General features: G+C 40.5%; 2 protein-coding genes across 5 annotated transcripts; both read right to left on the bottom strand.

Moving 5' to 3' along the window:
- Positions 1-703: 703 nt before the first annotated feature.
- CASP2 (caspase 2) lies at positions 704-21,780 on the bottom strand. Of its 4 annotated transcripts, none has more exons than XM_004474125.5 (12): positions 21,593-21,776; positions 18,865-19,015; positions 17,970-18,137; positions 17,738-17,819; positions 17,098-17,192; positions 16,654-16,830; positions 10,472-10,600; positions 10,228-10,318; positions 6,713-6,862; positions 6,406-6,515; positions 6,069-6,247; positions 704-959 (listed from the first exon to the last, which is right to left on the bottom strand). In XM_004474125.5, the coding sequence occupies exons 1-11, from the start codon at positions 21,745-21,747 to the stop codon at positions 6,116-6,118; spliced, it is 1,440 nt and encodes a 479-aa protein (XP_004474182.1). In that variant the 5' UTR covers positions 21,748-21,776; the 3' UTR covers positions 704-959; positions 6,069-6,115. The 4 variants fall into 4 exon arrangements, 3 of the variants coding, with proteins under 3 accessions (XP_004474182.1, XP_012386681.1, XP_004474181.1); XM_012531227.4 differs by having other exon boundaries at positions 826-962; positions 21,593-21,777; XR_011648886.1 differs by lacking the exon at positions 704-959 and adding an exon at positions 10,082-10,142 and having other exon boundaries at positions 3,940-6,247; positions 21,593-21,780.
- A 279-nt stretch (positions 21,781-22,059) lies between these two features.
- Positions 22,060-27,812, bottom strand: TMEM139 (transmembrane protein 139). Its single transcript, XM_023583379.3, has 2 exons — positions 24,044-27,812; positions 22,060-23,824 (listed from the first exon to the last, which is right to left on the bottom strand). The coding sequence occupies exons 1-2, from the start codon at positions 24,367-24,369 to the stop codon at positions 23,428-23,430; spliced, it is 723 nt and encodes a 240-aa protein (XP_023439147.1). The 5' UTR covers positions 24,370-27,812; the 3' UTR covers positions 22,060-23,427.
- Between the last annotated feature and the right edge of the window lie 84 nt (positions 27,813-27,896).

Genomic DNA, 27,896 nt, shown 5'->3' with positions numbered 1-27,896 from the left:
ATACAGGAATCATGTGTAACAGTTTTTATGACTCCCTTCAGTCTTAAACATCTTTGAACGGAATTTTGAAAACGTAGTTTTATAGAATCATTTTCACCTTTGCCAATTCATGCTCACTTTTTTTTTAACAACAACAACAAAAAATTATCTACTGGCTTTAATTGGATTGAGTATGGTTCTTCACAATTTCTATAATGGAACTCCCAAAGCAGGGCCTTTTCAGCTCCTGGAGGTGTATTTGGACACACAAGGGAAAGCATATTTGAGCTTGGTGTGGGTACCATGGGGGTGGAAAGCTTGGAGACTTGGCCTGTTTAAAAGACATCTAAAGCCCAATTTTATTTTTCAGAAATGCAATTCTTTATATGACATCGGAAGACATAATTTCTAGGACTTAAGCAACAAGCTAGGTTCAAGGTTAGCTGCTGTGTCATCTTTGAAATTAAGACATCACTGGGTTTGACTTTCAAGAGTCCCCATTTTGAAGTACATTGGCGCAGGGAATACATGTGAATAACATTATACAGGAACCAAGCCAAGACTGAACAAAATATGTATATTGCTTATTTGATATTTTGAAAATTTCAGTAATTACCTTTGCAATGAATATGGATGCCACATAATACTTAAAAAAAATAAAGTGTCTACATTTTACTTGGTGTTTTAGCTTCCTTGGCTGCTCAAGTAAATACCATGCAATGGGTTGGTTTAAATAATGGGAATTTATTAGCTCACGGTTTTGAGGCTAAGAGAAGGTCTAAATCAAAAAAGTCATATAGGTGATGCTTTTCCCCTGAAGAATGTGGTATTCTGGGGCTGGCTGCAGCAATCCTTGGTCCTTATTTCTTCAAAAGGCAATGCACATGGTGGCCTCTTCTGTCCTCTCAGTTCTCCTCTGGGTTCCACTGAATTTCAACTTCTTGCTTCCTTTGGCTTTCTCTCTCTCTCTGAATTTCAGTCTGCTTATAAAGGACACCAGTAACAGGATTAAGACCCATCCTGGACCAAACCTTAACTGAAGTAGCCTCACCAAACGGTCCTACTTACAATGGGTTCACACCCACAGAAATGGATTAAGTTTAAGAACATTTTTTCCTGGGGAACATACAACTCCAAACCACGACACTTGAACAATTTAACAACTAAAAAAAAAAAACAAAATAAAACAAACACAACTCATGGGTTATCATCCTGCAAGACAAGAAAATAAAATATAAACTATGCCCTGCCCCCCCAAAATCTGCCTGGCCTACTGCTTAGGTTCTTGCTTGGAGGGCCAAAGATGGGGTTCTAGGAATCCTGTGAAGCTCCAAAATTTGGAAGCAATTCACAAGCATGCTTGTGATATGTATTCTTCTAGGGTTTTAAATAGATTCTCATGTAGTCCATGATACTAACAGGTTAAGACCTATGGAATTGCTATTTGAAGTAAGGCTGAGGAAAGTACAGGATATAACGTGGAGTAAAAAGCTCTGTGTTGAGGCAATAGGTGACTGTATATGAAATAGCCCTCTGGCATCCTCAAATAAATTTAAGCATGAATTTCCTTTCTGGACTACACCCTTGTTTTCGGACTCCACTTCTTCTCAAGTCCAGTCTTCCCAACCTACTGAGCAATAACTACCATTAAATTCCCTAAAAGTGCGTTTTCCACTCATCACTTCCTGCTGTACATCTGGCCTAGTACTGAATTCATGCCTACCTACTTTCTGAAATTTCATCCAGGCAGCTGTAACTTCCTCTAAAGACACTTTTTCTTTGTAGTGTATGTCACTGCTAATCATTTTTTCTTTACTTATTTGACCTTGCCTTACATTCATCTTTTAAAATACTTCAGTCCTTTTTAATGCCCTGTATTTTAGGCCTTCCCTGTAACACTTGGCAGATGATTCTCCCTTATGGCTTTTCAAAGATAATATACTTTTGCCCAAAATCTCTACCTAATTTGGTTAAAATGGAATGAAGGTTTTGGGTAACGGTTTCATTCTCCCAGTTTAATGGGAAAAACTTGGAACCCAGTAAACAAGGAGTGCGAAAAAAAATCTCATACAGGGAAAAAGAAAGAAGCAATACTGCTTGTTAAGAGCACACACTCAAGCTGAGAGATCTTGTTTCACATTAGGCCTCAGTTTCCTCATATGTAGAAAAGCAGTAAGAAAATAATGCATGTAAAAATCTTACCACAGTGTTTGACCCATAGTAAACAATGAAAGTTAACCGAATGGAACCTCATTATGCTAAAAACACTTAGCAAGCACTTACAACCTGCTTGCACTGTGTGACTCACATGCATCATTGCATTTAATCTTCAGCGGTACCTTTTAAGGTCCTTATTTCTACATAGCGGAAACTGAGGTCCAATGAGGTACCTTGGCCAAAGACACTGGTATTTAAAAGGCAGAGCCCAGCATTCAAAACTACATCTACTTGATTCTAGAGTCCATGTCCTTAGTCATATAACTTATAGTTTCATCTTTTGTATAACTGGAAGTCTCTGAGCCTCATTTTCCTCTTCTGAAAAAACGGGAGAATGACTGCCTTGTACAACTGCGGTGAAAAGAAAACATACGGATTCAAGTACAGTGCCTGTCATATACTAAGCACTCAACAAATTGTAGCTATTGTTTCTTTATTCTTCCTTAGCAGATTGGAATGGGGATTCCTTCATTCCCTTTCTCTTAAAAATCATACTTTGAGCCATATCTTCATTTGTTTCATTTCTTGTTTTTTTCTTCCCCTATATAGGAAAAAGGATGGGGAAGGGCAGTAAAGAAGGGCAGCCCCCAGCTGAGGGAGGGGGGGATAATTTTAGAAGAGAATCCCCTGGCAGAAAGTAACCAGCCAGTGTGGGGAGGGACTAGAGCTGTGAAATTCAACCTCTGATACCCTTGTTCAAGGGCGGGGGTGGGAAGGACATGGAATCTCAGGCTCAGAGACATATGCTGCTTTAAATCTCCAACATATAATAGCTACAAAAAGCTTTCCTGTCCTGGAAAACAGGTACTTTTCTTACTCCCACTATTCCCATAATTTCTTAATCTTACATTTGGATTATCCCACCTTCCCTTGAGGCTATCCCACTGGTGCTTTTTCATGCAGTACAACCAGTCAGTTTCAGACCATTTTTTAAACCCTTCTACCCTAATAGTTCTTCTTCAGCCAATTCCCCTTCCTTCACCTGGTGACTTGCTTTGGCTTGTCTTAATCCTTCGATTTTTCCTCAAAAACCTAACTTCTTCCCCTAGGTCCCACAACTATCTGTATCCTATCAAAATGCTCTATAAGGGAGCAGGTGTAGCCCAGTGGTTGAGCACCTGCTTCCCATGTAAAAGGTTCTGGCTTCAATCCCTGGTACTTCCTATAAAATACTCTATAGACTCTATCGTTTGCTAAAACTCAGTAGCCATCTGCACCTGCATACTTGCCTTTCCAGGCACATACTTTAGATACTTTGCACACCAAAACTTTCCCGACTTCTACACAGTCTGATGCTTAGATCTTTACCATGCTTCCCTAGAATTTTCTTACAATCTTTGCCTACCCTAGAAATCTTTAAATCCAACTTGAACCATGTGAGGAATGGATTTCTAGCACCCCAAGTCTCTCATTTTCCTATTCCAGCCCAGCTGGTTTCCCCAGCCTCGACCCTATAAAATCTAAATAACCCAGAGCTAATACTGCTTAGTAATGACTCTTCCATCTTATATGACTATGAGAAATCCCAGAGCTCAGCATATTTTGGGTAGCTGCCCATGGTCGTGCCAACTGAGATAGGGCCACACTTGTATATAAAAACAATCATGGACATAAAATCAGAAAGGTCTTTTAGCTCTGGGATGCCTTGTGAGGTGGTGAGGAATGGTTAAAGGCCTAAGTAAATGAAAATATCTGGGCTTCAAAAGACTGATTACCTACAGTAACAGAGACATTAGGCATATATTCGGTAATAAATAGCATTTATTTGGCACCTGATGGCAATACAAAAATCCTGGCAGTGGGAAGTGGGAAGGTTGTACAACCCAAGTACTTCCATGATATACTGACCCGGGGGCAGGACTTGGGCAACAAGTCTCCAAACCACCTTTCTCAAAGAACAAATATTAATTAAGCACCTTAATTACAAGAGACCTAGCATTGTGTTAGGCACTATGAGAGATATGAAGGAAGTTGTTTCATATGTGACATTTGTCTTCAAGGAACTAATAATACCACTGGATAAAACAAAATACATAGAAAAATAAGAGTACAAATACTAAACTACGTATACTACTAAATGCAAAGGGAAATTCTGTCAAAAAGTAGGTTTCAGTGGGGGCTGGTTTGCTTGCTTTCTTCCTTCTTTCATTCAACAAACATTTACTGAAGACCTACCAAGTGCCAGGCACTGAGAACATATTGGTGAATAAAAAAGACAAGGTTTCTGCCCTCATGTAGTTTACAACCTAGTAGGGGAAGCAGAAATAAATGGGATATAATATTTAAAAACACAGTGAAAACTGCTCAGAGATGCAATAGCCTCGGAAGAAGGTGGCATTTAAGCCAAAAATGGAAGAATAAAGATGTCAAAAAAGTCAAGAGTGGTGAGGGAATAGAGATCTTCAGAAACCCAGGAGTACTGCTTGTGATGGCTCTAGGACAGGAAAGAGCTCAGGATGTGTGAGATCTGAGAGGAGACTACTGGGCTGGAGCTTAGAGGAAAATTAGCAAAAAAGGTTCAGATAAAGGTAGGGGCCAAATCTCACAGGCCCTTTTAGGCCAAGTTAATGAGCTTGGAATATATTTGAGGGGTATTAAGAAGCCAAAGGATTCCAAAAAGGGGAGGGATATGATCAGCTTTCTACTGAAAACCAACAAAAGAAACAGAAAACCAAAAACGACTCTGATATATAGAGAACAGATTAAAAGGGTTAAGAATGAAAGTAGAAAAGAAGGCCTCAACAGGTTTGTTTTTTTTAAGCAGAGATAAAAAAGGATTCTAAGTTGAAAGAATAACATGTTTGGAAAAATCCACGCTGTAATAGACAGAAATAATGAGAATGGGCAATAAGGCCATATAAAATCAAAGAAGAGTTTAATACTAAAGAAGGAAAAGGGAATAAGGTACTCCGTTATATCATTAAATAGCCAAATGATCCAATGAAGGAATAGACAGATTTGGTGGTAGCAGAAGAAAGGATAAAATAAATATCAAGGGGGAGAAATGAACAGGAAGCAGAGAGAAAACAACTAGGATGCGTCCAATTATAAAGTATAGCCCAACTGAATGGAATTGAGAATTATAAAGGAGAGAAAAGGGTCATTTCATAGAAAAATATATGGTGACAGACTGCAGAGGATAAGGATAAGCTACCACGCTTATTCACCTCTTGCTGATTCCCTCTGAAAGACTTGTTTCAATAATAAAACTCCAAGAAAGAAAAACCAATTAAAAAATCTTTGAAACTTCCATGGGCAAAGATTACTGAGTTACAGATTGAAGGCATCCATACCCTAACCAAGCTGAAAAGACTGCCCTTCCAACTGAGTGGCCTTACAGTACTGAAGGGAATGCATAGGTCATTTCAGCACACACAGCAGCAGAGTGTCTCTAGTCAGTCACGCTTGGCTTTTCAAAACCAAATGAAAAATGCCTATATTAAATTAGGAAACCTTCCAAACTCTTGCTCTAGAAAATATGGGGTCTGGGATAAGAAAGAAAGACAGGAGATGATCTCTGAGACATCTTAACTAAACTAATAAATGCAATTACCCAAGTGCGATTTACAAAAGCCCTACGGGCTGGAATTGAACACAAACATCAAGGAAACCCACACCCTCCTCCCATAAAGACACTGTGTTCATCACATCACTTGCCAGCCTCTGTTACTGCAGCCAAACATTCCTGGCAACAAGTCCAACCAGAGATGGCTCTACAGGGAAAGAGCTTCATACAAGAGGAGGAGCTGGCCTGGAGTCCCATATTTCGAAGTAGCGATGATGGGCATATGAAACAAGCCTGGGAGATTCCCATATCCCTGAGAGGGAAGAACAGAAACCGTCCGTCTTGAAGAAAAAAGGCTCTATCACACCTGTGGTCCAGTGTCCTCCATTTGGCATAGTTGGTGGGGAAGTGGGATCACGTGGGAGGATGTCCTGGGAATAGATAGAGATGACGGCACAGAGTGCTACAGTACTCGGACATCTCCTTGCATCGGTGGAACTCAGTGCCAGGGGCATAGCCTTCACGCTCCTTGATGAGGGCATTCACCTGGAAAGGCAGAACGGTGCTAAGTCTGAAAATTTGGAGGTTTCATGATACCAGCACAACGAGAGGATAAAAAGACTATGAAAAACAGTGCAAGGGTAGAGGAAGGTAGAGCAATTTGGAGTTGGAAATATTTCATGGAACCAGCTAAATGGACTTACCTTAACAAGCATGTCGGCCACATGCATGTCACAAGCCCTCTCAGAGAACACTTGAGTGAGGGCTTCAATGTACCAGGAACCCCTTTTGGTGTTACGCATGGCAGCAGTACCTGCAACCAGGACAGTCTTAACCACAGTGTGAAAGTCACAGTATACTCTCCCGTGACTGAACTTCCCAATCTAGACTTCCATAGCCCCGTGCACCCTCCCCAGTCATAAAGTCCTAGACAAAAAAGTTTGTCTAAAAGAGTGTGTGAATGTAGTCTCTAAACTCTCTACCTTATCATATTTCTGCAACTTAAAATACCTTTGAGGCAGGCATAGCCACATATCATGTCAGAGCGAGTGGGTAGTCTCATCTTCAGCAACTCCTCTTTACCAGCATCACTCTGCTCACACCCAGGGGATCTTGCATGGTTCTTTCCATCTTGCTGGTCAACTCCACGATCTGTCTCATCTATAGAAAGGCAAATAGAATGGACAAAGAAGTTATTTCCTCATCTCTCTTGGGCCTGTATCAGGGAAGCCCAAGTTCCCTACAACCTTGAGTGGAAAGAACCATTTCCAGTTGTTGCCTCCGACTATGGCTGATGAATAGAAATAATAATAAATAAACCATTACTCCCATTCCTCTCCCATCATGCATCCATTACTCAGGGGGTGCCTATTACAGGCCAGGCCCCCTGCTTATGCACATGTACAGAGAAATGATCTGAGCATTTTCCACTACTGTGCAAGACAGGAAAGGTGTTAAATTAAATATTCCTTGTAAAAGGAACAAAAAATCATCTGTGATTTACTTGTTCCATTAGTAATATACCTAGAAGTCAAGGTACTTTTTATTATAGTACACAATGAAATAGTAACATTTACTTTCATCATACAGACAAGAAATACTAGTTAGCTAACCAAAGATGACTCCTACCTGTATCTGATATAAAAATCACAACCTCAAATCTATGTATTAATTTTTAAAACTATAAATCTAAGCATGAGCAGTTGTTTCAAAACTGTTTTTGATATGGTTTTTCAGTCACTTGTTATATGTCTATTCATTTCGTAAGACAAAACTGTAAAGGCACCCAAGATTAAAAAGAAACTTAAAAGAGAGAAAAACTTAAGGATATTTTTATTTATTTATTCTTAGCATTAGTTTCTCAACATACCCAAGAACATGCCCAACCTCATGATCCAAACCTCCTCTTTCCCAAGACGTAGTTTTATTTTTGTTGTTGTTTTGTGGGAGTAGGGGTTCTGGCAGCAGGAAAAACAGAGAAGGCTCACAGCTCAATACACCAAAAATAAGGAAATACTCTTCTATAATATTCCTGCTCCGAATAGCATTCAAGAGAGCTTAAAAAGGAAGGAAGTGAAGCTTGAAGAATTGTGGGGGAAAGAACCAAGGCTTACTGATTTAATTAAAATTTATTGAACAACTGTCATTTTCCAGGCACTGTTTTTATTTCAAGCCCTGGTAATACAGTGAAGAAAAAGACTCTGCCCACAACACAGTGCCTACACTTCTTATAGGGAGACAGTCAACTGAATGGGGTGGCACTTTTTACAGACAATAACTCTACTGATTACAACAGGAAGACAGGTGAGATAAAATTTTCAAAGGAACAACTGGCTACTGATCATTCCTTGAAAGATTTACTTTTAGGAAGAAGCAGGAAAGGCAGAACAAAAGATTCAGATTACTCCAGAAGAGAGTAATTTCTCCCTATCCAGATCCAATATTGTACATATCTCTGAAATATAGAAGGATAAAATGACCATGAACATCTTAATTTTATTTTGCTGGTAATGGCCCCTAATGGAAATAGGCTAAACTGACTGTGTCCCCCGAAAGAAGGAAAAGGCAACTCCTCTCTTAATTTTACATCTCCGAGCTATTAATAAATTATGATGGTTCTTTCTTCACATTATCCCCATATCAGTATCTACCTTTACTACTGCTACAATTTTTAGGCAGATTTTCATCCATTCAATATTTAATCAGTACTACCATGTGTCAGGCAGTAAGCTGGTCTGAGACTACAGCAGTGAACACAACATAAGTTCTTCCCTTTACATACTCTTTCCTTATGGAAGCACCTGCCACGATAATTTCTCTAGAAAAAAATTATCACAATATTTCTTACTGAAGTTCTCAACAGCTCTCTATTAGCTGCTGTAGTCCAAAATCTCAGCTGTGACTAAACGCCTATAAACTGGGCTCCACGTTATGTGACCAGGCACATCTCACTGCACACTTACAGAGATACCCAGCTTTAATTAGAGCTGGGCACACCTCTGGCTCAGCACATCTCTTTTTTTTTTTTAAAGGGGTGGAGTGGAGGGCACATCCTTTTAATCTTGCTTATCATGTTTTATTCCCTTTTCCTCATGAAAGGGCCTATCTGCTACTCTACACCTATGTAAATTATCATTCTGGATCTAAATTAAGAATAACTCTGTCTAAAATCTCACCAAACTAACCTCACCTAAAATTATCTATTTCTTATTGTGTACTCCTTCATCTGTACAGTTTGTATCTCACTAAAGTTTGCCCTTGCTTATATGGGGCTTTCAAACTATTCTTAAGCTACTTCATGAATGCCTGCTTTACTTTCCTGGTAAGTTCCTTAAAGACAGAGGCCACGCTTACTTTTGGTTTTGTATTCCTGATAGTTAACTATTAGCACAGTAACTAATAGCATAGTCCTAGTGATGTTGAAGGACCTTAAAAAATTATATTATGAAGTGGTGGTAGGAAGATAACAACAATGGTATATTAATTTCTGTTTCTGAACATACAATAGGTTAAAAATAATTATTTGAATGTCTGGACAAGGTGACAGTTAAACCAATCTATATGCCCCTTAAAGGCATATAAGTTAACAGTTGGCATTTACTAGAAATTGACTATATACAGGTACTGTGCTAAGTAAGCCCTTAATATGCACTATTTCATTTAATCCTCACAATAACCTTATGAAGTAAGTACAACAATTATCTATATTTTGTTCTGAGGAAACTGAGGTTGAGGGATATCAAGTAACTTCTCTAATTTCACAGAGCTAGTAAGTGGTGGAGGCTGAATTTGATTCCACAGTTAGAACTCTTAATTAATAAACAGTTCTCCTCCAGAATGAGAAGCATGCCTGCGTGTCTTACGAGCCTATTCCTGGGGTCTTGGCTCCTAAAGGCATAAAGCAGACTACATGGAAGAAAGAAGGACAGAAACAGCTCATAAAAGAGCAAGAGTCAAAGGCTGACATTGGAATTATGTACTGCTATCTTGCATGGTATATGAATGATAAAGAGAAGAAAGGAGACAAGAATGTAAGTGCCAGTGAAAAGGGAAATAAAAGGAGAGAAGGGAAAGGGTAAGAAATGAAGGAAAGAGAAAAAACAAATGGAAAGGGGAAGGAGACAGAAAGAGAAGAAAAGGAAGGAAACAAAAGATAGGAAGAAGATAAAGAGAGAAAATCCTTAACCTGAATAACAAAAAAAAGTGTATCAGAATTAGTAAGCGTAGAAAAAGTAAGAGTTCTCAGAAAGGAAGGCAAAGACTTCATAAGAAGGCAAAGACACCTAAGAACAGGATATGGTGGTGCACAGAGAGCTGACCAACCTGAGAGCCATGGGCTGCCCAAGTCCCAGCATACCCCATGCATTGGGAGACACTTACAGAGCAAGAGAGGCGGTGGCAGCAGTGAACAGAAGGAGGTGCCCAAGGGATCCAATAGCACCTGAGAGGAGCAAATAGGAAAGTGAGAGCTGGTGGGAGGCTGCCCAGGAGCCACCACCCAGGTGCTGGTCTGCCAGGGCACTCACCTCCACGGCAGGCCTGGATGAAGAACATTTTCGGCTTGTTCTGTAGGCTTGGGCAGTTGGCATTGTCAAAGAGCTGAAAAACCTCTTGCAGCTGCCAGAAAGAAGTAAGAAGGGAGGTTAGATAGTCAGTAGAATCTCCTAAAGTGTCCCAATACCTAACAGTGGCTATTACTGGCAAGAAGGGTAGACAACAGAGGTGAAACAAACTAGTTTCAACAGCTATCCTCCATGAGATGACACACACCTGAAGCAGTTTGCCATCCACACCATAGATGCCACCCTCCACACCATGTGAGAGGAGTGCCACTATGCAGGAGTCAGTGCCACGGTGTGCAGGTAACTCTGCAAAATTCTGGAGTTTCTCTTGCATTTCCTAGAAGAAAGACACTTTTTAGTGTTGTTCACTGCAGTCAGTGTAAGTTTTTTTTTTTTTTTTTTTGATATCTGTTTGAAACCCTAAGTTATTAAAAGATAAAATGTTTTCTGTATATTCCTATGGTGGATAGGAAAGTCATACACCCCATGAGAGACTAGAGAAACCTACAAATTTAATGAAAACTGCATGTAAATTCAGGCAAAAAGTTCTGAATATAATTCCATGCAATTCACTCATTGAGACGTATTAACTCCTGGATAAAAGCAAGTTAGTAATGAAGTTGATCACCAGCTAGTCAACTATGACCCCATTCCCCAATTCAACCAGCTCCTTCCTTAGAGCAATGCCCTTGTATTTAAATGGACAAGAGGGACGATCAGGTGAATGTATGAATGAATAAGTAACATGTCTTATTCATTTATAAATAAATTGCTCTGTGACAAAAGGTCACAGATAATAGCATCATGATAATAGAGAATAAGAGTTGTTTTCTGTTTGAGAATGTAAATTTCCAGAGACAGTGATAAATGTCAATATAAAACACTTTGTCTACTGAAGAGCACACTGTGAGGAAAGGATTCTGTACAAGTTAGTAATTAAAACACATGGACTATTGGGATCAGACTGATCTAGTTTTGAATTTGGTTTCAGAAATGTGAACAAGCTAGTCCCTCAAGGTTCCAATTTCCACTTTAAAAGAAAATAAGACTTATCACTGGTTCTAGCACACATTGCAAATATTTGCCATTATCATAACATGCATGCCTACTAAAGAGAAATAATGTTATAATTTTTTTCAAAGGAACATTTTACTGGTCAACTTTGTAATAGACCTTAAGAATCTCATTTATGTTACACTAAGATGCCATATATGAATAACATTCCCTATTACAATAGTGTAGTAATTGGAAACAAATTTTTAAACCCATGTGTTCCTCCATGACTCAACAGTCATCTTTCCTGAGATATGCAGAGAAAAAACAAGTTTACCTATTTATTAATTTGAATGAAATATAATAAAGATGATGAATATGCTATCTATTAAGCATGGCAATTAGAGAACATATACCTAACATTTACCACACACCATCTCAAAAAAACACCTAGGAACCTGTAATACATGGAAAACCTTGTGCTGCACCCTACTGACCTACTGAATCAGAAAATCTGAAATTGAAGCCCAGCAATCTGTTTAACATGCCCTCAAAGTGATTCTGATACACACTTAGTTGAGACCTACTGATCTATTTGTTTGGAAAGACAAATTTATATATAAAAGACTTAAAAAGTCTGCAATTTAACTGGCAATGGAGAAAATGGCTTTGTTGGAAAAAGCATGTAAATTTATTTTTGGGGGGGCTATATAGAAGCCAACCATAAAAATGAAACTCATAAGGTAGTAAAAGATATTCCAAATCCCTTTGTTTCAAAAACATATAATTTCTGGAGAATGCATAAATATCAATGCTCTTCTAGAACCGACCATACAGAATTTACCATGTAATTAAAGAAACTAATTTTGCCTAAAGAAGGAAATAAAATATCTATATGCTTAGGCAGCTACTTATAAGTATTATGAACTAAGTGAAACTATTAGGTCAGTAAACAGAAGACAACAAAGCCGAAAGTGAGAACACACACACTGTAACTGAATTTAATAAGACTAAACCCAATCAATAAATGGGGATTAGTCACTACAGGGGATTTTTCCAAAAGGAGGATAGCCTAAAATAGGATCTGCAGATTTATTTTCTGATAAAATTACAGTACTTCTATAAATAGCAGGATTCTTAACTCTTCTGGATGTTTCTGGTTGGGAGGTGGAGGACACAGGAGAAGAGAAAAACAATCTGAACTCTCTGAAATTGTATGCACGCAACTGTACAAATAGCTGTATTTTCCAGGGAATGGAGCATACATTGTTCCTAAATTCTTAAAGCAGTTTGTGATGCACACAGAAATGAAAAATCAATACTACATGGTAATAAATAGGAAATTTGTCATTTTAAAATGTATCACATTTTTAATAAACAATATTTGTAATTCTAAAACCAGTAATCTCTCATGAGGTAGATGCAATGACAAAAGACTCTGATGTCAATGAGAAAAACTTAAGAACAGATTCGGACAATAAGAATAAAAACAGTATTCTCTCCAGCACTATCAAGGGCAAAAAGATTCTCCAAAGATATACTACTTCTTATACTCTTTCCTATTTTTAAATGGAATTATCTCTTAAATAAAAAATGGTTGATGAGGGGAGGGGAGAATCTTAATGTTTTTGGTTGTTTCTTAGTTCTTCAAGTAATTATGTGATGAAAAAGTTGAGTCTCTTGAATGGTTCCACGAGGAAGACAGTATTCTGTACAGATGCACAATGCACCAAATTATTACACCCTTTGCAACTCTCTGGTTTATAACTATACCTAAGAATCTGATTGGTCATTGCCAGGAACTGACTGTCCTCACATTTCCAAATCTTCATAGCTCTGGATTAGATTATAGGAATTTTGCCAAGGACAGCTAAAACCATGGTCTGTCCTAAGGCTGTCTGCTTTTATGATTCTACAATCTCTGACAAAGACCTTACACTCTCTCATTTAAAGTGTATTTTTTCCTGCACAGGTAATTCCCAAGCATACATCCTTTGCCCTGAATTCCTCTGAGGCCCTCAATTCCAAAGTTAATTTTTCCATCTCCCCTCACAGTCATTTAAGCCACCAAGTATAATCAAGCCATTGTACTATCTTTCACATATATTCCTTAGATACAATATCCTTGTCCAGACCTTTACCACCTTGCACCTGCATTTTGATACAATCTCCAAACTCAATTTCCTGCCACTAGTCTTTAGCTCATTCTTAACAATACTTTTTTTTTTAAGGTACCAGGGGACGGGGATTGTACCTGGGACCTCCCATATGGGAAGCCAGCACTCAACCCATGAGCCACACTGGCTTCCCTGAGTTAACTTTTTCCTTTGTTTGCTTGCTGTTCATTTTTGTTTTTTGTTTTTTTTTTTCCCAGGAAGCATCGGAGTCTGAACCTGGGACCTCCCATAGGTGAGGAAGACGCTCAACTGGGAGCCACATTCATTCCCTAATACTGTCATTTTAATCTTCAGAATCATCACTGTGTATGAATCACTTTTCTGTTAAAAAGTTTGACACTGGTGTTCCAGTGTCAAATGAGGAAGTCCAATTCCCTTGGAAAGACGTTCAAGGTCCTATGTGTTCTGGTCCAAACTTATTTTTGGCACTCCTTTTCCTTAGGCATGTGGGTTTTCCACTGTGTCCCTTAATACGAAATATACATTTCTTGTCTGTACCCTGTTCCTTTCTGCCTACGATGCCTTTACCACTTCTGTTTTACTAGCTTCTATCCCTCAAAACCACGTGAAGTCCCACCTCCCCCTTTTATACCTCTGAACTTATATATCCTGACAATTGTTTCTTCTTCCTAACTATTGTAGAATACATTGTCTCTAATCTTACTTGCTCTTAAGAACATAAGGGGACATATATTTTTTTTGGTTTTGCTCAAGTTAACATTCACTCATTTAATTGAAGTTCCCTGAACTCATCACTATCAACATTTTAAAAAATCTGTTAACTAACATAGTCCCTCATTATAAGGTGCTAATACTGAACTCCACTGCCACTCCAGGTATAGAAAAATACAACTAGAATTAGAATTTAATAGATCCTGTATCTGCATCAGATTTCACTAAATGGGAATGGTCTTTATGAAGTTGGCCCATGAGTCTATCACATCTACTGGAAAGTCTTTGAAAAAGGCAGTATATGGTTGACTTGATGCCTAAATATTATATCTTTACATCAGACATGTAAGATCCATTATCAATTGCATACTATTTTGAAATCATGGCATTAAAAAAAAAAAAAAAAGACTATACCCAAACCTCTAAGAAAGAATACAGAGCATACATTTTGTTAAGTGATCTTATAAAAGGAATTCCTTTTGTAGGAATTATGAGTGATGTTGTACCCTTAGTCCCTTCATGAAACAGAAGACTTCGAAGGAAAGTACCCTACTTGAATATTTGATAACTAAGAAAACTGTTGGAGCCATGGCTTTGAAACAAGGGCAGGTTTACTACTTTGCATGGGCTATTACTGGGCAGCTGGCAAAAACAGCATGTAAAAGAGCCACACTCATGTACCTAATGATGAAAGTGGCCTTACCAGAAGTATAGCAAATACTAATTATTCTCACAGCAGCAGACAGCTGAGAAACAGAAATGGAAGAATAGACACTGCTGAACACAAATCAAAGATCACCTACCTCAACAGTTCAAAGTGAACCTCATAGAAATTTTAATTTTACCACCGACAACTCCAAAGGCAAGTTCAGTAAAGTACTATTATATACTGGCACCAAAATAAAAAGGAAATATTGATTTATAAATAGTAATATCTTAAGGTAAAAAAGACTGTCGTAATAAGCTCGGCTGAGGTTAATAAGGAATAACCCCTTATGAAAATGCTTATGATTTGCAGGAATCTATTCCAGAAGAAATCTACCCTAAGAAATGACTTGTGGCCATATAACTGACAAAATAAAGGAATTTCCCCATATACCTAATTCATTAGACTGCCTCAATTATTTATTAATTCTAGCAAACTTTCATTTGCGAGAACTACAACTGCCAAAGTAATCTTTTAAAAAAAATTTTTACTGAAGTTTATTATTCATATATGCACATATATAAATAATAATTATATAGTAAAAGTTGGAAACTTTGGAAACAAACATGCCTACCATCTACCACCATACTGGGCTCCCATATATCACTGCACCACCAACACCTTCCATTGTTGTGAAACATTTGTTACAAACTATAGGAGAGCATCATTAAAATATTATATTAAAATATTATTATAGTATATTAAAATATTACTAGTAACTATAGCCCATATCTTGTATTTGGTCTATTTTCCCCCAACCCAACCAACTACTAATACCTTGTATTAGTATTGTATATTTGTTATAGTTCATGAGAGCACATTCTCATATTTGTTCTATTAACCACAGTCTATCTTCTGCCACCAGATTCCCCATTATACAGTCCCGTGCTTTGTACAATCATTCAAAGTGTATACTCACTGGTTCTCATTTTCATCAGAGTCGTGCTGTCATCACCTCAGTTAATTTTAGAATGTTTTCATTATGCCAAAAGGAAAATTTCCATACATTCTTACACCACCCCATTGTTTTCCCTTAGAATTGAAACAAATTCTTTACCATTGCTGCAGAAATATTATACTGTTAACTATTGTCCATAAGTTATATTAGCTGTAATTTTCCCATGGATCACGATATTCTTAGCACTTTGTAAAAGAACATTCTTACATTTATATTAACCACAATTTTCATCCACCACCAAAATCAGTTATATATTCCCTAGATTAGTCTCTAACTTCCTTTCAACTGATATTTACATCCAGACTACCCCTTTCAGCCACAATCACATTCATAAATCAGCAGTTATACTTACTATAATGTGCTACCATCAATTCTAATCATTTTCACTTTTATAATTAAAAATTCTGCATATATTAAGCATCAGCTCCATTCTCAATCCACATTCTATCTCCTAGCAACCTATACTCTAGAGTAATTTTTTGACCAAAAATTTGACTCTAAGTAGCAATATCAACCAAGACGTAAATGCTCTCAATAGTACTGGCTTACAAATATTTTTCTGAGTTGTTTAGGGTGAATCTGAGTGTCTCAGCATCTCCTGAGTGATTAGGAATCAAGTTCCTAAACATATAAAAGGGGACCCAACCCTGGACTATTATTACTTTATGAAAGCCCAGCTACCCTGAGAAGTCAACATTGACTTAGCTAGCAGCCTTTAATCCTTTTTTACTAGATTGCAAGGGGAGAGGCAGGACAGAGTAAAACAAAACCAAACAAAAAACCTTTTATAAGACATTCCAGCAGGCACAAGAGCTACAAATGTTTCTGGTCCCAAAATGTTGTCCAACCTTCTAGTTTACATCAGCTTTTCCTATCTCAGGTACCTGTGCAGTCTGGTCATATAGAAAATGGACGTTGTAACCCAAGAGCTTGAAGAGGGTGACTAGAGTGCTGTGATCCACATCCCCTCCAGAGCGAAATTCCAGGTCTTTCTCTCCAGTGAAGTGCACATTGCTCAGCACCAGTGCCAGGCCACGAGGCCGAGACTGCAACCTATAAGCCTGAGGAGAGACCAGATGGATTGAGCTTCTTAAGGACAGAAACTATGCTTCCCCAACTAGATTAGAAATTTCAAGAAAACCAAGACATCATATTCTTCTTAATACTATCAGGTTAAAGCAGAGAGATGCACAAAGAAGACACTTAATCAGCAATGACTTCCTGAATAATAAAGCAGGAAGGAAATGTTTATGCAAACAAGGTTCAGACGCCCAAGAAAAGTGTCTTAATTCCCAACTCTTTTCCTTTTTCCCTTCTGCAAGACTTACCAGCTGGTAGTGCCTTTGATAAAATTCAGGAGTACAAGGCTTCACCTGAAGGCAGGGAGGACCATCTCCATTGTCTAGGGAGTGCTCCAAAGTATCTGTGGCATAGACAAAGAGCCAAAAAGCAAGTGTAAAATCTAAGCATCAATCACAGTACCAGTACTTCACTGGAATTTCAGGCACCCTTTTGAACTGGGATTTTGATAAAACACTGGTTTCCCTTACTCCCCTATAATCTTTAAACGCCCTGAGGGCAGGGAACGTTCCTTTTACTTGCACTGGATTCTCTGCACTTAGCCTGCATACAGTAGGCACTCAATTCATTGAAAGGCTTATCAAAGCATAGTCTTTTCTCATTCTAAAATAAGTTTTATAGAGAAGACAGCTGAATCATGTATAAGAATTTCCTACCTATACAAGTTTGCTCCAAGGGTCAATCACCTTAAGGAATATCATCTGTGAAGGAAGGGAAGCAAACCCAACTAATAACCCATCTAAAGTGTCCAGCTATAGTGTAATAAACTTATTAATGGAACTAATCCAAATATGAATGAAAACAGGTATTGTGTTAGGGTAAAGCCAGATACCAGTTAAGAAAAGGGAAGTCAATCTGTGGGACCCTTTTTATCCCATTAATCCTCACCTGTAGACAAGCGGAGCTGCTTGTGAGGGGGACAGGACTCACACACCGGGAAAGGGAGACTCAAGTCGTAGTCACAGCTCAACTGTAAGAAATCAGCACCCACCATGCCAAGCCTTAGGGAGACAGTCCAGTCCAAAAAGAACAAACATCTTATCTCTCCCACCATTCCTCACAAATTCCTTTCCCACCAAACTGACCCTTCTAAACACACCCCATTTCTAACGTTTCATACCGGTGGGAGTATATGCTGAGGACCAGAGAGGGTTGTGAGCAAGAGATCCTCCAGGTGACCCTGCTTGGTCTCCCTCAAGGCTGTACAGAAGGCATCAAAAGCCTGGGGACCTCGCTTGGGTAGCAAGTTGAGGAGTTCCACATTCTGGCTGAAACTGCCCACTTTGGCCTAAGATACAAGAATAAAAAACATAAAAGTGATATTTACTTGTCCAGCTATAACTATTTCTCCAGATGAGTCTCCCAGTAGTGTCATCATCTATATCAAGAATTCCTGTTATAGAAAAGTATGTACGGGTGTAGTCCTTTTCATTATTCTTGAACTATGTATCTTCTCCTTTAAATGTCCTAAAGGTGGCAGGGTGTGGTGGCTTCAGTTATGGACTTCAGAAAAATATGTTCTTAATCTTAATCCACTCTTACGGGTATGAGCCCATGGTACATAGGTCCATTTGATGAGTTTACTTCTCTTGAAAGTGTGGCCCAATTCAATTAGGATGGGTCTTATTCCTATTACTAGAGGCTATTCAGAGGTCAAAGAGAGAATCCACAAGAGAACCAAGAAAGTGGAAGTCAAAAGAACCTGGTGAAGAAAGGAGAAGACACCGCCATATGCCTTGCCTTGTGGTGGAAAAGCCAAGGAATCCCAAATATTGCTTAGCAAGTAGAAGATACAAACCCCACAGGAAGCAAGCTTTCTAGCCTCTGAAACTGTGAGTTAATAAATTCCTGTTAAGTCGATCCATTGAAGGGCATTTGTTTTAGCAGCTAAGTAACTAAAACAAAGGACATTTCTATTCCCTTAGTAAAGCACTGTATCTTTTCCACACTTTACCATACTGTTTCTTTCCCTACCACCAATTTATCTTTTTGGCTTCTCTCTTGCCTCTAGATACCTGGATGAGCTCTCTCATTTCCAAAGTGATGATGTCCTTCTCCAGAAGGTGCTCTAACAGTTCACTCAGCAACAACTGTTTGGCCAGCACCACTCGGTTCTTTTTTAGAGCTTCCTGATGGTCAGGATGCATGCCGCATGCTCCCAATATCCTACAGATAAAAGGTAGTGGGAAAGGCTGTCAAATACAAGATATGGCAGAGGAAGCATATAGTGGAAGAAATGTGGGTAGGAAGAACAAAAAGAATAGGACTTAAAATAACCAAGATTCAGCATATTTTATTGCATCTCGTTAAAATAAAAGGTGTATTAGGCAGTAACAATGAGTATAAGGGAATGATGTATAATCCTCTGTGAAACATGTTCAACTGAGACATCTTTGGAGATCAGTGGTCCAACCAGGAAAGGAAAACATCTTTCTTAACAAAAATAACGCACACACACTCAAACACACATATATCCATGAGAAGAAAATACTCCTCTACCTGGCAGACTAATTTTAATCACAAGAATCATTCCAGAAAACAATTTATATTATCTACCTAGACAGCTGAAAGTAATATAAATATACAATACCGGGTGAGGTGTAAGATGGTGGTTAAGATTCAAGTCAATGGTTGGCTTTAGTAAAAAATAAAAATGAGGCAGACAAGAACATGCATAAATAAACACACTTTTCTCTCTCTTTAACCTACTTATATACAAATGGCAATTTTTAAAAAAGATTTAAGTGTCTACACAAAATGACACATAGAAATCACCATAATCTTTAAGAACTGGACACTTACAAAGCATGACAGAAAGTCACGGTAGATATGTATCAATGACCATAATCAACATTACTTGAAATCAGTTAGAGTTAAAGCAAGTAAAGGTTGCATTATGTGATAATTTGGTTCACTAGGAATGTCTTTAATTTCAATTATTGTTAAATTTCCCTACTGGTTTCACAAGAGATCAGCTTCTGTTTATGAAATAAAAGAATCTCATTCCCAATATGCATCATCTCTGTGTAGTTTATATTAATCTGGAGCTCACCAGCTTGTTTAGTCACTTTCCAGATACATGAAATAATAAGGGCCAGCAGCAGTGAGAAAGGGATATGGGATAGCTTCAATTTACAACCTAGAAACCTGTTTAAATATGCATCATGAGTTCAAAGATGTTAAAATACAAGGGGAAAAAAGTGCATCTTAGAATCAATGACAAACCATGCATCCATAGGATGTTCTTGGCCTAGATCTGGGCCAGGGATTCAAGGAGGGAGAAAACAGTAGGGTCTTGGGAGGAGGTGAACCCAAGAAGACAGCAAATACATACTTAGGCAGGGTGAAGGGATCAGTAAAATATTCCCAGGGTTGAAAATGGCCAATGAATTTTGGGTTTAGGACAATGAGATTTGAAATTTTACTTATTGTTTCTGTTCTATTGTAATAATCCTATTATCTCAAGCTTTTAGTAAATACCTGCTGTAAAGAACAAAAACCACATAATATAAAACCCCTGTTTAAGAATCACCTTAGAATACCAAAGTAGTAACAGAGATGACATATACCAACTCCGGTTAAAAATAAGGACTAGGCCAACCCCAAGATAACATCACAGCTGGAGGCTTAGGATTCATAAGCAACGTTGAGCAAGGTTATTCAGGTTTCCTCCCTTAATTTCCCAGTAGCATTGTCCCTGAAACTTTCTCCATGGTTTCCATGACACCATTTTCTCCAGGTCCTCTCTCTGCCTACTTTATTCTGGTTTCCTTTATAAGACTTTTGACTTGCCCTTAAATGTTGATATTCCATCAGATTTTGTTTCTGTTCCCTTTCTCCTTCCCACAAAGACATTCTCCCTAGGCAATCTCATCCAAGCTCTCAACTTACTGACTCTCAGCTCAGAACCCTCTCAGACTCCAGACTTGAAATTTCAATCAACTCATTAGTTTTCATCTGAAGCATCACCCATTCTCCACAAATCTGCTCCTTCTTATATTCCACATTATGGGGATAGTCTCAAATGAGAACTTTCCAAAAGTAATCACAATCACCTAGAATTTTAGGACACATTTGGAAAAGGTGGAGAAAGGGACACAACGCTCTTAAGTTTTGATCTGTGTACTTCTGCAAGGTTCCTGTTCTGAAGCCCTAAATTAATCTTCTGGGGACATTAACTGCCAAGAAAAGGGATGACTGGAGCAAGAGACAGACACACTTAAAGTTATATTATCTTCTGAAATTACTCAATGTCTGTGTTGATTTCTTTGAAAAAATCAGATCATTTTATCCAAAGCAATACGGGTGAAGAAATATTCCATTCAAATCAAATGTACATCAGGCAGAACCCCGAGGTTTAAAGTCTTATCGGTTTTCAAAGGGATATGGTATAGTTCCTCATAGAAGAACCAGAGAAAAGGATAGAGAAGTTTTAGTAGAAGCCGAAATTTGGCAGGACTGGAAAGAACTACGCTTATTCAGAGACCCCTAGGTTGAACGAAGAGAAGCTGAGGGAGTCTTGACCCAAGAGGGACGAGCCCAAGAGACCCTCCCACGCGCCTTTGCATTGCACTAGGCTCTGCCCGGCACCGAGGGCTCAGCCGGGCCTCCCACCCTTGGAGGGAGCGCAGCCCCGGTTGCTTCCAGGGGCTCCAAGGGGAGGGGGGACAGGGCCATAAGCCTGGGATCCAGGCTCCCCTTTCCTAAACCCCACTGAGGGCCCCTGAGATCCTCCCCACTTACCTGCGCCCCCTGTCAGAAACCATTAACCCCTTTTGCTGGAAGGAGGGTCGGTAACCCGCGCTCGGCGCCGCCATTTCCCGCTTTTCCCGGGCAGTGCACGCACCGCCCACCCAAACAAACCGAAAGCCGTCGCTTCCTCCACGTCCCTCCCCCATCCTCCCACGCCCAGCGCGCTTGCGCCCTACTTTACCCCAGCTCTACCCTTACGTGAGGCCGGCTCCGCCCCCATTGCGCTGGTGCGTGCGCAGGCGCAGAACACTTGTGGTGGACCGGCGGTCCAATCCGGAAAGTACTTTGCGGACAAGGAAGGGGCGGGGGAAGAGCGAAGAGACGGCGGTAACCTAGTGGGAATCTGATTGGCCGTTGATTCCCGCCGAAATCACGACTTCTGGCAGCCGCCCCACCCCAGCGCCTCCCAAGCACCCCCACACCGCCCGCCTAGGTCAGTAATTTTATGGAGAAAGGCGTGACCGGACTTTTCACTTTATTGAAGTTGAGCTATTGGAGTCAGGGTGAGAAGTACATGCAGACCACTAGAAGGCGCTGAACAAATATCCGCTTAATGAATGAGGGCTTGAGGGCTTGAGTGGGGAGTGCGCCCGCTGGGAAGAGGTGGGGTTACCAGTGGTTTAGCTGCTCCCACAGCCGCAGCACATAATTCCAGCAAATTTGGTTTTCCGTTTTGGGATCAGAAGAAGCAGGACAGAGGAGCTGGAGTAAATACCCTAGCGGTTAGAATGCAGGGTGATGAGGCTGAAACAACTAATGATGCTGTGCAGGTGGCCCCCGTACTTAATAACAGGTGATTCAAGAGGAAGTCTTAGACACACACCCTAGTCCCTTCTTTCCTCTGCTTACCTTACTTCCTGCCCAGAAACTCACATTTTATCTTTTTTGACACACCCACCCACCTAGTTTCAAAATTGGAAGCTCCTCTACCTGGGGCAATTTACTCCACTGCTACCCCGACAGGATGGGAACCCTGCCGATGAGACTGCTCTCCTGTCCTTGGTCAGGAACCGTTCCCCACATGGCAAAGGGGCCATTGGAGCTTTGATTAGCTTTGCTCCTAGAGGACACTGGTGTATTCCTGTTCACCCGCTGCCTACCCTCCGTTCCCCACATGGCAAAGGGGCCATTGGAGCTTTGATTAGCTTTGCTCCTAGAGGACACTGGTGTATTCCTGTTCACCCGCTGCCTACCCTATCTGTAGACACAGGTGGTCCCCATTCTGTACATATGAAGAGTTCTACCTCTTGTCAGCAGTTAACCCAAGACAGGGACTGAGAATGTATGGATGGTCTGTCTTCATATTACTTTGTATTGAAAACATAATGGACTTTGGGGTCAGATGAGCAGAGTTCAAATAATTTCTACACTTTTTACCAGCAGTGTGCCCTGGGCAAGTTATCAAACTTCTCTGACCCTTGGAATCCTCATTTTTTAAATGAAGGCAATCATACCTCACAAGGTTGGAGAGCCTAAGACTCTAATAGAGGCTAAGCACCTGGAAGATAAGCAACTTAGTAGTCACTCAAATGTTCTTCCTTTTCCAGATTCTCTGCATCACCACCCACCTCACCTACAATCTAATTCTGGAAGTATTTGATATGGGATAAGGTCACTATTTGAATGTTGTGGAAAAACTCAAACTCTGCCACCCACATCTCAGCTGGGAAGGATATAGCATAGCCTGACCCCCCACTGGGTTCAAGTCCTCATTTGTGATGTTCAGGCAGAAACATAATTCCTGACACATAGTAGTCACTGGGAAATGTTGGTCAAATGAAAGAATGGATCTGATGTGGAGAGATGACATATCCTGGGAGAGTAGTTTAGGAGGGTGTCCAGTTGTTTTCATAGAAAACATTGTCATCATCAGGATGACCAAAGCTGACATCATAGGCAGGGGGTGGAGTAAGAGGCTCCAATTTGGGGGGCACCCCCAAGCTCTGCAGATTGGGATCAGTGGACATGGCCCTTTGTCCCCGAAGCCGAAGGCTGATTGGAGCCCTTCCAGGGCTTCCTTTCTGGTTCATAGACCCCTCTGAGCCTCCTTGTCTCTCCCGCCTGGCTCTCCTGGGCTCCTCTGGAAGGCTAGGCTCTCCCTCCTCAAGCCTTGGAGGGATTACACTGCTGTAGGGTGGTGGATCATCCAGCTCTTGAGGGCGGCACTGTGATTCCTGCATGACGGCCTCTACATAGGTTGGCATCTCAAAGGCTTCATTGTCCCTGAGGGAGGGAAAATAAGGTCACCAGTGGCATCCTGAAAGGAGTCCTTTTTCCCTGGTCCTATCTGCTATTGGCAGAAGACCCTCTCTGCTGACCCCTGACCTCTCAGTGAGACCAGTGACAAAGGAAAGCAGAGACTGTATGCCCAAGAAACTGGAGGTATTGAGGGAGAATGGTGTCAAGATGTATTCCTCTCATTCTGTCCACCCCTTAACTCACCGTGCATTTCCCGAGGATCCTGGATTCTCTGTCTGCATTGAATGGCGCCTACGTTCCAGAAAACAGGCAAGGAGGCAGGCAATCAAGAAGAAGCCACCCAAGGTGAGAAAAAAATAAGCAACAGGGGCGATGTCCGACCGTATACTCAGCAAGAGCAGCCCCAGGAGGAAGGAGGCACAGCACAGAAAGAAAATCGGCTTCTCCAATCGCCCCCACACCTGGCTTGGCACCATGGCCCCTCCCCAGGCTCCTGCAAAAAGACACATATCTGTTGTGTCTAAACTAGCAACTGGCATCACGGCTGTGCCAGATACCTGAATAATCATATTATATACTTTTGTTTGAGCTTTAGGTTCTTCATTCTCAAATCAAATAGATGGCCAAAATAATCTGTAGAGTTCCCTCCAGCTCTGTAATTTCCTTTAGAACACACTAAAGAACAGTTTGGGTAGAATCAGTTTGGGTATCAGTTTGGATAGAATAGCCAGTAAACCAGTCCAATAGTTCAGGCTCCTGGACCTTGCAAGAGTTTATGGTGATATGGTCCTGGCTTCTTATCTATTTTTCTTTGTCCCAGGGGTCTCCCTTCCAACTCTAGCCCTCTACATCATCCAAGGTCCAATCCTGGGCAGGCCTAGGACTGGACTTATTACTCTTTACTCTTTACTCGGGCCTCACTGCACACCAGCATGTCTGGAATTCAGGTGATTCCAGGTGATTCCCTGCCCTTTATTGTTGCCCCTGCATCCTCAGCCCCTACATCTCCCCTGATGGGGAGAGAAGGGGGATTCACACACCCTGTCTGAATACCTATCTTCCCATTTCCTCCCTGCTCAATCTGTGCTCCATTGGGAGAAAGTATACATGGACACAACTACAAGAGAAAGAACCTTACAAGCAAAGGCCAGGATAGCTCCTGTTCTCTTCTACACCCCCTACCCGTCTGGGTGCCTCCACCCTCTGTCAACCCTAACTCAGATTTCAACCAGGAGTCACCATGGGAGCTGGGAGGCCAAGGAAAGAGGGAGGTTTTTCTTTCCTCTGAAAAACAGCAAGAATGCCTAAATAACCTATAAACCTGAACCAGCCTGTCAGGAGATCCTTGAACTCTATACACCAAGGAGTGGTAGACTCAACAGTGGGGCCAGATCCCTGTTCTTAAATTCAAGCCCCAATCCAATGACACTCAGGCCCCTGACACCAGCCTTAAAAGATTCTCTCTCACCTGTCTCCGACAGACTCTGCAGAAAGTAGGTTGTAGGGGGAGCAGCAGGAGGAGAAGGGGTGGAGCCCATTGACTCCACCTTCCTCTCCACCCCAATCCTTAGTTCCTGCCCAGTCTTCCTCCTCCCCTTTCTTCCCTCCTGCTAACCTCCAGCTGCCCTACATCGATTTTTCCTGCTTTTACTCACTCCACCCCAACAGTGTCTTAATGAGTGCGGTATTTTCCCCGCCCCCACCTCATGATCTTTGTACTTACGACCTGAGTTAGAATTAACCTTTCCTCTCCTTTATTCTCTGTGCACATTGTATTTTAATTACTGAGCAGTTTGTCCTATATTTGAGGAATATATTTTGTGCCTGTCTCTCCCCTGTGACTGGAGCAGAGACCATGTCTGATTTAATCTCTCTAGATCACGTAGTGCTATGCCACAGGAAGCAATGGTATGTGGCAAGGAGTGCTGTATCCTGCTGCTAACACATTTTTGGTGCCTAGTAATCATAGTTGAATGCATTATCAGACAGCTACCTTTTTACCTGGCCTCACAACACCCTGGGGAGTTCCAGGACCCATTCTTTTCAGTTGCGGGTCCCACAGTAAGTTTGTGTGAGGTAGGCACTGGGAGGTGGAGAGTGACTGGAGACAAACTTTATTCTTAACCCAAAGGATAGCCAAGGCTCAGCTTCATACCTTCAGAGTGTCACTACTGGACAGAGAATTGTAGACAAAGGGACACACACTGAATCCAGGTTCTCCAAGGACAGTAATGGGGCATAAGTGGACTGCCGCAGCACAGGATATATATATATATGTATGTGTACGTGTGTGTGTGTGCACGTGCAAGGGTTATGGTGGTGATGATTCTCTGTCCCAGTTTAACAAAGGGGAGGGTGAGGATGAAGTATCAAAAAGGCTCTCATCTAAATGAAGTGTATCTCTATAGGAAGTGGGAATGGAGAGAGGAAACTGTTCCACCAGCTTCCTTATTATTCAGCTCAAACAGGAAATGTATAAGTGAGATCAGAAGGATAATGATCTGCAGTTAATATGGGAGGAAACTGACTGAGGGTTGCTGGTAAGCCCAGTAAGTGGGGGGTGTGGGTAGTTTGAGGTTTTTATGGGCCCCAGAAGAGATCATGTCCTTAAAGGTAATCCATTCCTGTAGGTATGAACCTTATGTAGGTGGGGCCCTTTGCTTATATTACTTCAGTAAGGCAAGGCGTGACCCAGGGTGGCTCTCAGTCCTCTTATTGGAATCCTTTATAAACAAGATGAATAAGGAGAGAGACAGGGAAACCCCCTGAAGCTGAGAAGGAAGCCATGGGAACCGGGAAGCTGAAAGTGACAAGACCCAGAGGAGAAGGGAGATGACACCATGTACCTTACTATTTGTCAGAAGAGTCCAGAATTGCTGGCAGCCAGTCTACAGGGAGAGAGTGTCACCTGATGCCTTGATTTGGACATTTTCATGGCCTGATGACTTTAAGTTTGCATCCTAATAAATTCCCACTGTGAAAGTCAGCCCATTTTCTCATACGTTGCTTTCAGCAGCCTTAGCAAACTAGAACAGGGATTTTGTTAAGGAGTAAACTGGGGTGGAATGGGGAGGGAGGCTGGGAGGTAAGTAGGTCAAAGAACAGAAGCCTGAAGGACCACAGTGTGAGGGGTTACACAGCCTGAGAGAGAGGACAACTTTGTAGCTCAAGGCTCTTGAGTGCCAAAAGGAGGGAACAATAGAGAGACTTAGTTGAAATAAGAACTAAAGTCAAATCAGAGAGGCTAGATTGTTGGCTGCTGACTGTGCACTTCAATATATTCTCTAGTCTAATAATTTTAAGTAGATTTTAAACATTGTACTTGTTAAAGACAGGTAAAATGTTATGAAAATATTTAATAGCTAAAGGAAAAAATCATTTATAATCACATTATCATAACATGGTCACTTAAAATGTTTATATACTCCTTTGCAATCTGTCTATCCATATCCAAACCAGAATATACATCTGTTGTAATCAAAGTATATTCACCATTTTGTATCTTTAAAGAAATTTGGACATTATGCCCTATATTTTACCCGTTGATACAGTCTTTATTGTAGAAATTTCTAACAGTTACATAATATTTTTGGATAGATATGCCATAATTTGATTTTTGTACTTAAAGTTATTATCCTTGAATTTCTTTCAGTCTTTTTGTTTGTTTGTTTGTTTTGTCATTAGAAATAATGCTGTAAAAGACAGAAGTTGCAGCCTTCTATTTGTGGGGAACCAGGCTCACCTAAGTCCTCGGCACGTAGCTGCCTGCATGACCTAGACATGAGCTAAAGATTAACAAACCTCCCTGAAGAGAAAGAATTCATAGGTGATATCATAAACTATAATCTTCCCAAAGCTGTAAATGTCCTTCCTAAGAACCTGGTGAAAATATCACCACACCCCATGTGTATGCTTCACAGGAACTTGTTCTCATATGCTATGGAATGTCCTGTTCTGAAACCCCTTATATATCACCCCTCATTTTCTCATCTTTTTGCAGAACACTACCTTCATTCTCTGAACCACCACCTTCAGAGATTCTCTCCTGTCCGTGAGTCCTAATAAAGTTTATGCCTAACTAAGTGCCAGGTCTTGT

This window comes from Dasypus novemcinctus, chromosome 5, assembly GCF_030445035.2.
Source record: "Dasypus novemcinctus isolate mDasNov1 chromosome 5, mDasNov1.1.hap2, whole genome shotgun sequence".
Classification (NCBI taxonomy): domain Eukaryota; kingdom Metazoa; phylum Chordata; class Mammalia; order Cingulata; family Dasypodidae; genus Dasypus; species Dasypus novemcinctus.
This window is presented reverse-complemented; position numbering and strand designations above follow the sequence as displayed.

Excerpts from the sequence above, each read along its gene's own strand:
- CASP2 (XM_012531227.4), bottom strand. The coding sequence starts at position 21,747 with ATGGGGGAGGGACGTGGAGGAAGCGACGGCTTTCGGTTTGTTTGGGTG. Across the intron at positions 10,319-10,471 it reads TGGATGGCAAACTGCTTCAG|CTGCAAGAGGTTTTTCAGCT; the intron begins GTGTGTGTCATC and ends TCTTTCTGGCAG. Across the intron at positions 6,248-6,405 it reads TGGCCGACATGCTTGTTAAG|GTGAATGCCCTCATCAAGGA; the intron begins GTAAGTCCATTT and ends CTGCCTTTCCAG.
- TMEM139 (XM_023583379.3), bottom strand. The coding sequence starts at position 24,369 with ATGATTATTCAGGTATCTGGCACAGCCGTGATGCCAGTTGCTAGTTTA. Across the intron at positions 23,825-24,043 it reads GGATCCTCGGGAAATGCACG|GGACAATGAAGCCTTTGAGA; the intron begins GTGAGTTAAGGG and ends TCCCTCCCTCAG.